Raw genomic sequence first — 16018 nt, 5'->3', positions numbered from 1 at the left:
CCTTAGTCCTCAAAATAACCTCTTTGCTTTTCAACACTTTAAAGTGGTCTTGTACAGCAGATTTACCCAAGGCAATGTGTCATTTGATCTCTTGACTGTTGCTTCCATGAGAATTGATTGTGGATCCCAGCACCATGAAATCCTTGACAACTTCAATCGTTTCGTTGTTCATCATATTACCTATTGGTTCAGTTTTGAGGACTTTTGTTTTCTTTACATTAAGATGTAATCCATACTGAAGGCTGCCATCTTTTTTCTTCATCAGAAGTTTTTCAAATCCTTCTCACTTTCAGCAAGTGAGTTTGTATCATCTGTGTCTCGCAGGCTGTTAAAAAAGCTCTCTCCAATCCTGGATACCTTCACATTCTTCTTTATATAATCCAACTTCTCTAATGATTTGTTCAGTTTACAGATGGAACAAATGTGATGAGAGGAATCAAACCTGATGCACATCCCTCTGATTTTAAAACATGAAGTATTCCCTAATGTGTTCAAGTACAGGTAGAACACAATGAAATGTTCTGGAATCACCATTTTTCTCAAGGCTATCCATACTTTGGTCAATGCATATAGTCTAATACGTCAGTGCAGTCAATAGAACACAAGTCAACATCTTTCTGTTGTTCTCTGCTTTCACCTAAGACCCATCTGACATCAGCAATGACATCCCTTTTCCATGTCCTCTTCTGAATCTAGCCTGAAGCTCTGGCAGGTTCTGTCAATGTACTGCTGCAACTGTTGTTGGATGATCTTCAGCAAAATTTTACTTGCATGTGATATTAATGCTATTGTTCTATGATTTGAGCAATCTTCTGGGTCACTTTTGTCTGGATGGGTGCAAATAGGGATCTATCTCTTCCAGTCAGTTGGCCAAGTAGCTGTCTTGCAAATTTCTTGGCATAGGTGAGTGAGTATTTCCAGTGCTTCTTCAAAACTATCCATGTTGAAACATTTCACTTGGTATTTCATCAATTCCTGGAGCCTTATTCATGATTAATGCCTTCATTAAAGCTAGTGATAATGAAATTGAAGAATTTTACCAATGTCTTCCGTCTGAAATTTTATCAAACGTAATCAAGATGCATTGATAATTATTGGAGATTGGAATGCAAAAGTTGGAAACAAAGTGGAAGAAACAGCTGTTGGAAAAGATGGGCTTGGTGATAGAATGAAGCTTGGAATTTTGCAAGACCAAAGATTTCCTCAAAAAAAGGACTAGACATTTATTACTTGAAAGGCCTAATGAAATTGACAAACCACTTGTGAATCTAAAAAAGAAAGAGAAGGTGATGGGTGACATAATGGAACAATTCCCAGCTGCCATGGAGCAAACTCAATAAATATTTCTTGGCTGAGTAAATGCTGCCTAGAGCATAAAATGGTTAATATAAAGAATAACCCGTGTGCAAAATCCTGAAGGATATGAAATGAAACCACTCAGGGATAAGCCAAGATGATTTTGGAAAACTGTTTACTTATGCTTTTCTTCTTCCTAAGTTGGCTCCCTTCTGGGGAGAGAAATGGAGGCTCCTGCATGATCCAAACATGCTCAGCCGCCAAACGAAGATTTGATGAGTTCAGATCCATCCAAGGTCACCTCAGAAGAAAAGCCTAGGAAACTATTTGGGGAGCACAGTTTTACTGTAACACACACGGGCTCTCTACAAGTCAGACTTAATTTGATTGACACACAGATAAACACATGACACATTGAGTGAACGCAGGGTCAAGACTATTTCCATATATTCTGCAACATAGTCGTACACATAGCAGCTCTTTTTGGAAAATTCCAAGGCTGTAAAACAAGAGGGATAAAGACCTGCCTTAGCATCCCTAATTCCACAGCAAAAGTAACAAAACAAACCTTTATAGTAACAAATAAATTATTCATCTGTTTACTTGAGAACAGAGAAGGTTTATTGGATGTGCTTACTTTCTGAAGTAAGCAGCAAAGGATGTGATTTTGCTAATGTCATTGGAGGCTTGGAAGAAGGTTGCCAAATTGGGTAGGTCTCCAAAAGGCTTATTGAAGCATGTTTTGTGTCTACATACAAACACATAACTCTACACTCAAATAGAATAATAATTAGAATAAGTCTCTGATTCAAGTTGGAGGCTTTGCATCAACATGCTGAAAATGAAAAGAAACCAAAAAGCTTCTTTAAATCTGTGCCAAACCAGTCAGGAGTGAAACCATTTTGTTTGCTCAGAGGGTAACTTTGTATTGTAAATGGAGTGTACATGATTTTCTTGATGAGCGCGTTGGATAGCCCAACAGAGGTTTAATAATTTATATTATTCCAACTTAGCAAACATTATATATACATATATAAAACTTGCATATATATATATATATATTAAGAAAGTTTTAAGATACTCCATGATGCAATATGTAAAGTTAAAAAACCACATCCGGTTAATAGCGTCAGTATGTTTGCATCTATTTCCTCCCCTCTGTTCCTAGAAATAATTTCAAGGCAATTTGGAAAGAACAAAGAATGAAACAAAAATAGTTTTTACGCAAGCTTCAAAACATAAGATAATATTTTCTTTTCCTTCCTTTCTCCTTTAAAAATTTCAGGTTCTTTTTGATAAAAGCTTCCTTTCTAAGATATTGTTTTAGAATTTGATAATTTGTATAAACCTGATTTGTGCTACATTGCTGCTGATGTTGAGTCTACAAGTCCATATTTACTCAATGTATTTAGATAAAACAATTCACAAAGTCACTGTAACCCACAGGAAATTCAACCATTAGGATTAACAACAATGTGAAGTTTGCTGGCTTTTTGCTCCACTTCTAACATTCTAATTTTAAAACTAAAGAATAAAAAGAAGAACTTTCAAAGATCACTATTGCAATTATATTAAAGAGGTCAGTGAGATTTTTTTCCCCAATTACCTGGCATGTTTTTCTTGTCAAAACTTCAAAAGAATAAAAATCTCCAGATTTAAAAGAATTTTGGAAGTCCATCAACTAGTATGATACATCCAGGAACCCAAACGGAACCACCAGCATGCCAGCTCTGACTCGGAGGGGCCCTCTAGGGTAGCGCAGAACTGACCTGTGGGTATCCGAGGCTGTGACTTTTCACGGGAATAGAAATCCCTTTCTCCCTCATTACTCCCAAAGAGCGTCTGATGGTTTTGAACTCCTGACCTTGCAGTTAGCAGCAAACACATGGAGCTTATTATCACCTCCTTCTGAAATATTTCCCAAATCAGGATCTGTTGTTCAATTGTTTAGGTTCTCCCACCACTTCTGCAGCACTTCGTAGAATGTTTTTTGATTATCATTATGTTTTCTCTCTCTCACTAACCTGTGTGCTCATAAAGGGTGATCACACTCAAAAATCTTTTTTGCTAGCTAACTTTTACCTCCAAATTTAGTGCTTGCCCTAACATATAGAAAAGCTCAATATAAATTGAATGGATGAATCATTGAGTTGGATGGATAAATGATAGTTTCTATAAGCTTCTTGCTTATCATGTTCAAATTCTTCAAGAACAATAGGGGACTGGCTAAACAAGACAGAAAAAAATCCTCAACTCCATTCTCTAAACACACACTCTCCCTTCATGTTACTATTTTCATTTTTCTGGTTTGCTTAGTATTAGCTCTTGATTGTTTCTTTGTAGATGTAAACAAACAAGCAAACAAAACCCCCCAGACTCACTGTCATGGAGTCACTGTAGACTCATGGTTCCTTACCTAGATGTCAAATTGGTAACTAAAATTAAATATATCTGGGGGAAAATTTTTCACTGCCTTCTCCAATCTCTAAGTCTGCCGAGTTCCATAATTTGGCACAGCCATAAATCATCATAGACTTCTCTTCTATTCCCTTTACTTAATTAGTAACCAAGTTGTATTGTTTTTACTTCTAAAATATTTCTTAAATATAATAATCAAACCTACCATACATTCAATTAATATTTACTGTTTCTATTATGTAGTATGGAAATTATTATACCAGTAATTTTACTGGTCTTCTTTCATAAAACCTAGAGTTTAAGAATGGGACAGATAAGCACATTAGCAGCTATAAGAAGATAAGTGATTGATCATTTATTTTTTCAGGAAGGGAAATCTCAGTCAGATTTGAGAGGATAAAGGAACACCTTCGGTGCAGCATGGTTTGCCAGACAAAGAGTCACAGAGAGGTTGAGAGACAGCACCACAAAGGGAAGAGCATGCCTGAAGACATGAGAAATGAACATCTTTATGCAGTTTGGCTAAAGGGAATGATGTCTTTTGAGCACCGATGGTAGATGTGACCACAGACATAAGCAGAGAGAATTTGGTCATAGCCAACCTGGGGGGAAAGTAGAGGACAAGCCTTAACCTGGAAACTGTAGAGAGCACTGAAGGATTTAAGTAGGAGTGACATGATGAGATCCATGCTTCACGAAGATTATTCCATCAGCAACCTGGAGGTATATTTGAAGAAATGCCAGATGAGAGATAGGCAAGATCAGTTGGAAGGTTACTTTGCTAATTCATATGAAAAGTAAAGAGGGTCTAAATTACAACATTCACAAAGGGAATGGCTTTAGAAGCAAAGGGGAAATTTCTAGTCAAAGGAAAGATTTAGATGAAGGTGATAATTGATGGTATGAGGTCATTCAGGAGTCAGGAGAAGCTATTATGCAAAACAAGATGTACAGATAGAATAAGAGAAGAAACACTTCTAGGGAAACAGAAAGAAAGGAAGAGTCACTACATGTAAGGATATGTTTGTAAAGGTAAGAAGGGTTAAAAAAACACACAGGACATCAGGTTATATTTGAATTTCAAAGCTGGTGGCATGTATTGGAATGACCTGGGCTTCTTATACTTGGCTACACTGCATTAGCCATGCTTCTTTAGTTAATCTCTGCATCAATAAGCAAAAGATCGACAGCAGCTCCATTATTATTGCAAAAAGTATCTGAATTGCTCCCACCCTACTACCAATGGTCTGTAATGACTGCCCCCAAGGCCAAAGACAGCACCCCTGAGATGTGTCACACCCTCCATTCACTCATTCTATCCTACGGAATACTATTCAATGGCTGACTAATACGATAAGGATTCTGGAAAAAGTTGAAAACCAAGTGAGTAGTCTGCTCACCAAAACCATACTATTGACCAGTGAGCATCTTTCCAGCATCATCTCGCTGAGCAACTTTGGGAACAAAAGTCTTACTGTCCACCTGGTCTTCAAGGTCAGGATTCTCACACCTATCCTAAGGCAATTTAATAAGCAACCCATGGAGATGGTGAGCATATTTTCTGAACCAATAATTGAGACCTAAGTTTTGTTAAAAATCTTTTTTGAAAATAGTTTTTTTGGGGATTGGTGAATTTGTACATTTTGGATGTCAAAAGTACACATTTTTTGACATGAGATGAATGCTATCCACATTTGTCTCCAAACGCTAAGTGGTTAAGTGCTCAGACTTTGAAATCACTGTGTTCCAAGTAGGGTTTGAGACTAAATATTTCTGGGAGCAGGCAGCCTCATACTTCGCTCAGGGGAAAACTGGTAGATTTGAACCACCAACATTGTGGTTAGCAACCTAATGCCTTGAGGAGAATAAATCAAATCAAACCAATCCAAACAAACAAATCCACTGCTATGAAGTCGATTCTAACTCCCATTAAGTCTCTGTGGAGTTCCCAGTACTGTGCATTTGATAAGAGCAGATGGCCTCATCTTTCGCCTACAGAGCAACTGGTAGGCTTTGAATAGCCAAGCTCATGCCAAGCAGCCCATTGCCTAAGCTGCAGTGCGCCAGAGATTCTTATGGGTAAAATATCTACCTCAAAACATTGTTGTAAGAGCAAATGAGACAAGTTTTATAAAGTATTTACTATATCCACCACCCATGTTTCACTTGGTTGCGGCCTAGTGGTTTGCATGTTGTTATGATACTGGAAAAAGAAGAAGACCCTCAATAAGGTGGATTGACACAAAGGCTACAACAATGGGCTCAGACGTGATAATAACCGTGAGGATGGCACAAGACTGCGCACTATTTTGTTCTGTTGTACACACTGTAGCCACGAGTCTGAACTGACTCAACAGCACCTAACAACAACAACATGAAGCTGGAAGCTGGCCGTTGCTGTAAAGAGTAGCAGGGTTACCCATAAGGCAGTGGTTTCAGCTGAGCTTCCTGAATAAGGTGACTTAAAAGAAAGGCCTGGTGATTGTTTTCCCAAAAGATATGTAACACAACAGAATATTGCCTGGTTATATTACTGGATGATGGCTCAGGACTGGGTAATGCTTCATTCTGTTAGCGCTCATGAGATGGCCACTAACAACAACCACACCAACACGAGTACTGGATACTAATGTACACTAACAAAACTAACCCATTGCCATCAAGTCAGCTCTTGCTCATAGTAGAACTTATCTTAGTGACATAGACGGAGCAACACTTTGGGGCCTTTCATTTGCTGAGCTGAATATATTCATTAATAATCAGGACATGGAATCTACAAAGTATGAATCGATGAAAAATTGAACGTCAACAAAAACAAAATGGAGCACATAAAAGTTGAAATCCTAGGCATTCGTGAGCTGGACTGAGCTGGTAGTGATCATTTCAAATCAGACGAACCAATGATTTAGTGTGCTGGGCATGGCAAATGGGAGAGGAACGGAATCACATTACTCCGTCAATGCATATTTTGGCATCTATCTTGAAGTACAATGTGGTCTGTGTTGATAATATCTATCCACCTACAGAGAAGACAGGTCAATACAACTACTATTCAAGCTCACATACCAACCACAAAGCCAACGATGAAGAAAATGAGGAATTCTACCAAATTCTCCAGTCTGAAATTTATCAAACAGGCCATCAAGATGCACTTATTATTACTGATGACTGGAATGGGAAAGTTGGAAACAAAGAAGGATCAGCAGTTGGAAAATATGACCTGAGTGATAGAAATAAAGCTTAAGATCATCTAATGGAATTTTGCAAGACCACTGACTTCTTCGTTCCAACATACATGGTGACTATTCAAGTGAACCTCACAAAATGGAATTCACAGAAATCAAAATGACTGCATCTGTGAGAGGAGATAATGGACAAGCTCAATATCAGCCATCAATTCAAAGGCAGGAGTCAAGTATCGAATAGACCATCAATTGGTCTTATGAATGCTCAGCGTTAAGTAGAAGACAATTTTATTTTTTAAAAGTCTGCAACGTCATAATACAAGCTTGAGTCTATTCCACGTGAATTAAGAGTTCATCTCAAGAACAGATTTGACACATTGAACATTAACCTCAAAATATCAAACAAACAAACAAAAAATATCAAACAAGTTGTAGGATGGCATCAAAAATATCATGCATCCTGGTTGGGGGACATTCATAAAGGTCAGCAGATAGACCTGGAACTATTAATAGACTCTTTTCACATATATATATATATCTGTCTATCTGTACAAGATAGTAGGATAAATAATGCTGAGGAGAAATCAGCAGGACCAATGGTTCCAGAGAGGCATGGGAGAGGAGGAGGTGGGAGGAAGGGAGAGAGAAGCCAACAAACTCAGGGGCAGGGGAACAATGAGGGATCTAAAATCGATGACAATGCGCTGTGGAATGCCTGGTGATGTTTGATCAACCATAAAGTATCCAAGAAGCACTGAGAGCCGAATGAAGGGTGAACATGGTGATGGGGCAGGAGGAAAGTAAAAGGGAACAGAGGAAAGAGCTAGGCGGTAAAAACTATATAGAGAGGTTTAAATATAGACACATATATACATACATATATTAATATATAAAGATAGGGGTATTGGTCTATGTACATATATTTATATGTTAAAATTATAGAGGTAGTAGACAGACTCTGGGCCTCTTCGTAAGTCTTCCCTCAACACAAGATCATTTTGTTCTAATAATCTGGCCCTGTGTTATAGCCACCTTCCCGACACAATTGCCAAAGACAAAATAGGTGCATAAGCAAATGTGGTGAATAGAGTGGATGGTGCCTGGCTATCAAAAGGTATAGCATCTGGGGTCTTGAAGGCTTGAAGTTAAACAAGGAAGCAACAAAGCCCACATGGAAGCAGCACACCAGCCTGTGTGATCACTAGGTATTGACAGGATCATATATCAGAAGATAAAAAACAAACACTTATATCAATGTGAAGGAAAGTGGTCAGAGTAGGAACACAGAGAGCCCATCTGTGGACAATTGGACATCTCCTGAAGGGTCACACGGAAGAGACAATTCATCCACGGTGCAGTATGGCACCAATGAAATACACAGCATTCCTCTAGTTATTTACGGCTTCCTCTCCCCACCATCATAACCCAGATCTGCCTTACATATCCTGCTAGATTGGAATCTGTACACTGGTACAGATAAGTGCTTTTGACAGATGTATTCCAGGACAGACAAACCCCTCAGAAACAGTAAAAGGAGTAGCGATATCATGAGGGTTCAGGGAAGAGGGGAAGGGGAGAAAGGGGAAACTGATAGCAATGATAGATGTATAGCCAGCCCCACCCCAAGAGGGACAAATAACAGAAATGTGGGTGCAGGGATACAACAAATGGTGTAAGATATGAAATAATAATAATAATGTATAATTTATTAAGGGTTCACAAGAGTGGGAGGAAGAGGGAGGGGAGGGAGAGAAAAAAGAGGAGATGATGTCAAAAGGCTCAAGTAGAAAGATAATGTTTTGAAAATGATGATGGTGACATATGTACAAGTTCACTTGATATAATTGATTTATGGATTGTTATAATATCTGTAAAAGCTGCCAATAAAATGATTTAAAAATATATACTTGAAAAAAGTGAAAGGTCATAAAAAAGACAGGAAATAAATGAATCACTGATTTCAATAAAATACTCTTCTGGGTGTCAGAAGAGTTCACAAAGCATACTTTTGAACATAGAATAGCAAAAGTCAATGGAAGAAACGGTGAAGCGAAAGAGCGGAACAAAGCTGGAGAAGACAAAGCAGAGCATTATATTGAAAAGCTCAGAGACTGGAGGTGGAAAGCCAAAAGTCAAGAACATGCTCACTACATTGCAAGCAGAAAGAACTGAAGAAAGCTCCAAGCCCCAAGTTGCATGAAAAATTTTATAGGCAATGCATTGAGCAACGCAGGAAGCAGCAAGAGAAAAAGGAAGGAGGACAGAGTTACTGCACTCAAAAGAACGGGGTGACCTTCAAACATTTCAAGAAATAAAGTATAAAAAAACCCAAAGGCACTGAAGGAATGAGTGCAAGCTGCACTGACGACATTGATGAAAGGCAATGCTCCAGGAATTGTGGGAATGCACTGTTTCAACACAGCTGCAGCACTGGCAGCACTCGCTGGTTTATGCTACAAAATCTGGAAGTTAGCAACCTTGCCAAGCAACTGGAAGATAATTCATATTTGTGCCTATTTCCACGAAAGATAACCCAAGGAAATGTAGAATTATCTAACAACATTAATCTCATGCAAGAGAAGTTTTTGTTAAAGATAATTGGAGTGATCTATAGATAGGGAGTTTCCAATAATTCAAAGCAGATTAAGAAAAAGGATGTAGAACAAGGGCTATGGTTGCTGACGTAAGATAAGATGGACCTTAGATAAAAGTAAAGAATATTAGAAAGATATTTATTTTATTTTATTGACTATGCAAAGGCATTTTGGACAGTGTGGCTTATAATAAGCTATGGAAAACACTGGGAAAATGGGAATTCCAGAACACCTGATTGTGCTCATGCAGAATCTGGACACAGATCAAGAAGCAGTTGTTCAAAGAGAATGAGAGGATGCTGCATGGTTTAAGAGCAGAAAAGGTGCATGTCAGGGTTGTATTCTCTCACCATACTTAATCAATCTCTGCTATTAGGAAATCATGTTAGAGGTTGGACTCTATAAACACCACAGCATCAGGATTGGAGGCAAGCTCTTTGCTCTCTGAGCTAGGCAGAAGACAGCCTTGCCTACTGAAAGTGACAAGGACTTGAAGCACTTACTAAGGAAAATCAAAGACTACAATTTTCACTATTTAGTACAACTAAATTTTAGGCAAATCAATAGGTAACATCAGAATAAATGAGAAAATATTGAAGTTGTAAAAGATTTCATTTTACTTGGGTCGTCAATCAACACTTGTGGACGCAGCAGGCAAGAAATCAAGCTGTGTGTTGCTTGGGCAAATCTTCTGCACGAAACCTTTTAAAAGAGCTAAAGGGGAAATATGTCACATTGCGGACCCAAGTGACCCAATGCATGACATTTTCAATTGGCCCACAGGCATATGAAAGCGGGACAGTGAATAAGGAAGGCCAGAGAAAAACCGACGCTTTTGAAATCTGGTTTTAGCGAAGAACATTACACGTGCCAAGGACTGCCAGAAGAATAAACAAATCTGTCTTGCCGGAAGTGTGCTCAGAATGCTTCTTAGAAGAGAGCATTTTCAGATCTGGCCTCATATGCTTTGGGCAGCTTATGAAGAGAGGCCAGTCTCCGGGAAAGGCCATTCTACACTGACAGTTGGGAGACCCTCGAAGAAATGGATTGACACGTGGCTGCAACAATGTGCTCATAACAATGGTGGATTTCTCTCGGTTGCACAAAAGCTTGCTGGGTCAGAAGGGACCCAGCATCACAACGAAGGGAGTTTAAAATGCTTAGGTGTCGTCCTGCATTTTGTGTGATAGAGTACTTCCAGGAGACCTTAAGGCTTTATGTTAATCATTGGATATCTTAGGGTCCCAGTACGTGTTGCTTTAATCCCAAATTGACTCAGCGGCAATGACATCAAAGAGTTTATTTGTTACCCAAAGTCCCACCCCTTTATTTTATGCTGTGGCTTTTAAAGGATTTAAAAATCTCAAGAAAACCTTTTGAATTATTTGGTTACTTTACAAATATTGTGACGCTAATATAAGTCTGTATTAAAACACAAAAGCCATTTTCAATGATCGGATCCAAAGAGATCTAACAACATACTCCTGAAAACGAAAGACCACTCTAGGTATAAACAAGACATGCACCTTATTTCCTGGTCATCTGAAAACAAGCTGCACAATGCAAATTCAATGAACCAGCAAGGGCTGTTCTGGATTAGAAGCCTCTAGCTTCCACACTTCTTTATGGCAGTGCTTTGGTTTATTCTTACCTTTGGGCCTTCAGGGCCATTTGGTCCAGGAATCCCAATATCTCCTGGAAAACCCTAAGGAATATGAAAAAGTAGAGAATTTATTCTGTAGCAAAACAGTAAAAATCTACCAAGTATCTAAAAATTCCCCTTGCCTTTAATTTAGATCAAATTAAAGCAACCCTACTTCTCCAAAATACTTTATTTAACATTTGCTAACTTAAGTAACAGTTTAATAGGGGGGCACAAAACTTACATATCATACCATAAAATTCACACTCAAGGAAATCCTCCAGTGTTTCCCAATGTGGGCAACACTGCCCCCTGGGAGACACTAGAGTGATCCAAGGGGGTGCTGCCAAAGAAAATCCCTGCGCTTCATTCTGCCTTATGGGCCATGGCACAAACATTTTTTAATTGAAAAGGGACCATGGTGTCCCATAAAGTAATTTAACTTCGTGTTTTGGCTTATGTTATTTTCTCTATGAGATTGTAAACTCTTTGAAGAGTCTTATTCATTATTATGTCCCCAGAAAAAAAATAATTACCATTTAAAAAGTAATCCAAAACACCACTTTTTTTTTTATGGATTCAGTGCCTTGTCTGATCTTTTAAAAAATGGGCCCCATATCTGGCCTCTGAGGAGGCGTTTATAATGCTTGCATCAGAGAATTCCCATGGATGGATCCACACTGTCCATCTTCTATATGAACATGGAATACCATGTCACTCCAGAAAACAGGTAGCCATCAAAGGCATAAAAAACAGGTTGTATTTTCATATTAAAATAATTGAGTGGAATATGAAGAGGACCCATGTACCTGGTATGGGATAATATGAACTTCAATAAGTATATGAATTCCAAAGGATTGAACTATATCAAATATGTTTAGATTCATAAGATCATAATGATTCTGATATGGGGAAAATAAAAATCCTGATTCTGTTCAGATATTTTTAAAATTGAAAACAATTCTTTTAATTTCAGAATTTAAGGGAGTTAATTCACTGTCTTGAAAACGATTAAAAAACCATCCATTCATTCTCTTTTTCTTATACATACCAGAGGCAGTTAACATTGAGTTGACTCAAACTCATGGTAAGTACCAGAGTAGAACTATGCTCCATCAATTGTTCAATAGTTGATTTTTGGAAAGCAAATTGCAGGTGCTTTCTTCTAAGACACCACAGTGCATACTTGAACTTCAATCTTTGGGGATTGAAGTGCACTAACTGTTTACAGCATACAGACACTCTACTCCAAGTACTGTGTCACTCTTGTGATTGTGGGCCATGTCATTGAGGTAGACTCACAGTAAACATTAAACCTTTAGGATACAATGGGTAAATGCTTGGCTGCTAAACAGAGGGATTCTTAACCCACCAGCCACTCTGTAAGAGAAAAGATCTGGAGAATTCTGTGGAGCAGTTCTACTCTGTTAGAGTTACTATGTGGTACAGTGGGCAATGAGGTGGGTTGTTAACTCCAAGGTCAGTAGTTCAAAACCACCAGCTACTCCATGGGACAGAGATCAGACTTTCTACTCCCATAAATATTTACAATCTTGGAACCCAGCATGGGCAGTTTTACTCTGTCCTACAGGGTTGCTAGGAGTCGGAGTCCACCTGATGGTGGTGATTTTGACTTTGGTTTATGTCCTATGGTACTAGTAACCATAGAGTAAAGGAAGGGATTACTCAGCCAATTCAGGAAAATGAAATGCCAGAATTTGAAAGCGGAGCTGATGTCAAGGAATTCAAGAAGGAAAAGAATGTTTTGAAATTGGTGTGGTAGCTATTGTACAACTTGATGTGTTTGAAGTATAGAATGACATGGTATCTGTATGAGCTCCCAATCACATGGTTTAGAAAAAGAAAAACACCATTTTGCAACTCCCCAAATGATGCAGTGGAACTAGGTATTGAGCATTGTTGTTAACATCACAGAAAAAAAGAGGAAGATCACTGGGTTTTATGTGCTCTCTGATCTAAGAGCCAAGTGCCACCTACAGTCTTGCCAAAAGCAACCAAACACATCAGCATTGGACAGAACCTCGGTATGCAACTACGACTTTGCGGGAAATGCAGACGACTAGAAAACATCTGAACCCATACCAGGAGAACAGAATGAACAAAATCCGTACTGTGGGACGCTCTCCACATTACAGGATTGGGTTCTCAATAACTAAATTGCAAAGAGAAACAAGAATGGAGAGAGAACGTTTAGATGAAAGGATAGAAAATGAAACAAAAACGTTGTCGTTGTTAGGTGCTCTCGGGTCAGGTTCTACTCAGAGTGACTTGCGGAACACCGCCCATTCCTGCGCCATCTGAGTAATTGTTCTTATGCTCCCGCTCATTGTTACAGGCCTCGGTCAATCCATCTTGTCGGAGGTCTTCCACTTTTTCTCTGCCTCGGCACATTTCCAGGCGTCATGTCTTTCCCAAGGACTCATTTCTCCGGATCACAGCTCAAAGTATATGGGACTAAGTCTCACCACCCTTGCCTCCATTCTTAAGTGGTACTTCCTCTACGACAGATACATTTGTTCCTTTGGCAGCCCACGGTACTTTCTATAGTTTTTGCCAGCACCATAATTCCAATGCATGGATTATTTTTCCTTCTTCCTTCTTCAATTCTTCCAGCTTTCACATGCATGTGAGGTGAAGGAAAATACCATGGTTTGGGTCATGCACACTTTAGTCCTTGCATTTTAAAACTTTCAAGACAAAATCCGTAACAACCTCCATCCATCTTTTCTCTTTTTATCACGGTTAACTATTTGTCTAGATTTGGGAATTTTTCTTTGCTTTGGGTTCTGATCCACATTAAGGTTACAATCCTTGATCTTCCCCTGCAAGTGCTTCAAGTCCCCCTCACTTTCAGGAAACAAGGTTGTATTACCTTCCTGTTACAGGTTATCACAAAGCCTCCCTCCAGTGTTGGCTCTGCATCCCTCTTCTTATAAGCCAACGTCCCCGCATATGTTTTCATCACACAGATCGCATAGCTATGGAGAAAGGAGACAGCCCTGACTCACAAAGCCCCGAGTAAACCCAGCACTCTGCCCTTGCTCTGGTCACACAGGTCCCTCTTGGTCCACCTGCAGCTTCCAGACGAGCACATTAAATAAAAGAAGGCTAGACTAAACTAGTTTTTTTTTAAATGTATACCTGAGTAATAAGTTATAAAAGAAAACAAAAAAGACATCATCACTTTTGGGGGAGTAGAGCTGTGTGTGGGTTGGGGTACATCAAATCTTCTGGTGGGTCACTGGCAAGATCTATTTTCTAACCATTGTGGTTTTCTAAGAACGTCCATTTTAAAATAACTTATTGAGTTATACATTTGTTCTATATAGTTTTCCATGTCTGTGCTTTCAGTAAAACAGTAAGTTACAGTAAAAGTGTTCTTGATGTGACTGCATTATCTGGAATATTGAGTTTGTGTGCTTGGGTCTGCTAGCTCTAAAATGATCAGTAAGGGAATCTTTAAAAGGCATAACGTCCCAAAGAGATGGGAGAATGGGAGACAGCAGATGTCAACAAATGTAATCTTGTATTACAGTCATACAATAATTTTAATGACAAAGTTAAAACTTTATTTAAAAGCTCAGAAATGCATCGGGATAGTTATTAAAGAGGGAAATATCCATTTCCTGTCACACAGGGTAGCTCAGAAACCTGACCAAAAACATTTTCACTATTTGAAAATGAGCACTTGGGTTGGTGCCAAATAGACAGCGAAACTTTTATATCATATGTTTCAATATATATACATATAAATATAAATCAAAGCTATATTGGATAATTTGAATTTTAAAGATAACATATTTCTATAAAGTAAATATTTTTAACACAAATTTAGTGTTCAAAATGTAAATACATCAAATGACAGGACTATGAATGTCTTTGCCAAGTAGTTAAATTTCAGAGAACTTACAGAAGACTTCAAAGTTCATAATTCAAAGGCTATCATTTTAATTTTTAAACAATAATGACAATCTATACAAGAGAAAAATAAAAACAGAAATATGAAAAAGATACAGTAATTATTTTTTAATTCTAAAATAATTTTGGAAACGTTTGCAAGACAAAATATTTTTTCTTAAAAATCTATAATTTCAGCTAAGTTATCAGAGCACAATTGAAAATACGTGAGTTAAGTGAGAAAAATGGAAGACTGACCTGTCTTCTGGTGTCTTAATTGAAATAGTCTCATTATCAAGTTTCACCAAGATGGAAGAAACTGAAGTAGCTTTAAAAATAATAAGTGAAAATGTGTCTTCTATTTTCAGACCCCTCACATCTGTTTTTGACTCTGAAAAGAATGATTCAGCATTCTCTCCAGGAAAAACAAAAGTTTGATTTTTTTTCTAGTCATTGCAGGCTAGATGCAATTTTTTAAAGCAAGGCTTTGAAATGAACCCCATGCACTAACAGATCCCATTAGTACCCTGGAAAATCACAAAGTAAAATACTGCCATTCTTATTCTGCCAGTAAACACAGCTTAGAGGATGCAACATCCTAACAGAGTCAATATGCAGTATTCCATGGTATACACTGAGCAGGCTAGCAGTCCTCCAGTAGGCATGATGAAGTCTGTTTCTTATTGGAATACATAGCCTTTTCAAGTAAACATGGCAAAAACCAATACAGAGATAAAGAAATTCAATGAATAAACTAATAAAATGATGTGGATGTAGCTACCTTGATCAATCACGAATGCATTACATTAAGTAGAAGGAACCAGAGAGGATTCCATTTCTACAAAAACTTTAAAAGTGCAAATTACATATTTCATCGTTACTACCCTGCACTCTGATTTGCTCCAATTTCCCCCGGATGGGCCCTGGGTCCCCACTCTGCACTCCCCCTCATTCACAATGTTAAG

General features: G+C 38.3%; 1 protein-coding gene across 1 annotated transcript in view; it reads right to left on the bottom strand.

The window, feature by feature from the left end:
• The window catches only part of COL24A1 (collagen type XXIV alpha 1 chain), a 411206-nt gene that overhangs the window by 232621 nt on the left and 162567 nt on the right, over positions 1–16018 (bottom strand). Inside the window, exon 18 of the mRNA XM_045292047.1 lies at positions 11145–11198. Within this exon, the coding sequence (XP_045147982.1) occupies positions 11145–11198 (54 nt within the window). The remainder of the gene's footprint in view (positions 1–11144; positions 11199–16018) is intronic.

The sequence above is a fragment of the Echinops telfairi genome, unplaced genomic scaffold (assembly GCF_000313985.2).
Source record: "Echinops telfairi isolate 266 unplaced genomic scaffold, ASM31398v2 ScPeMD7_443;HRSCAF=831, whole genome shotgun sequence".
Lineage (NCBI taxonomy): Eukaryota > Metazoa > Chordata > Mammalia > Afrosoricida > Tenrecidae > Echinops > Echinops telfairi.
Note: the sequence above shows the minus strand (reverse complement) of the source record. Positions and strands in the feature narration are given on the sequence as shown.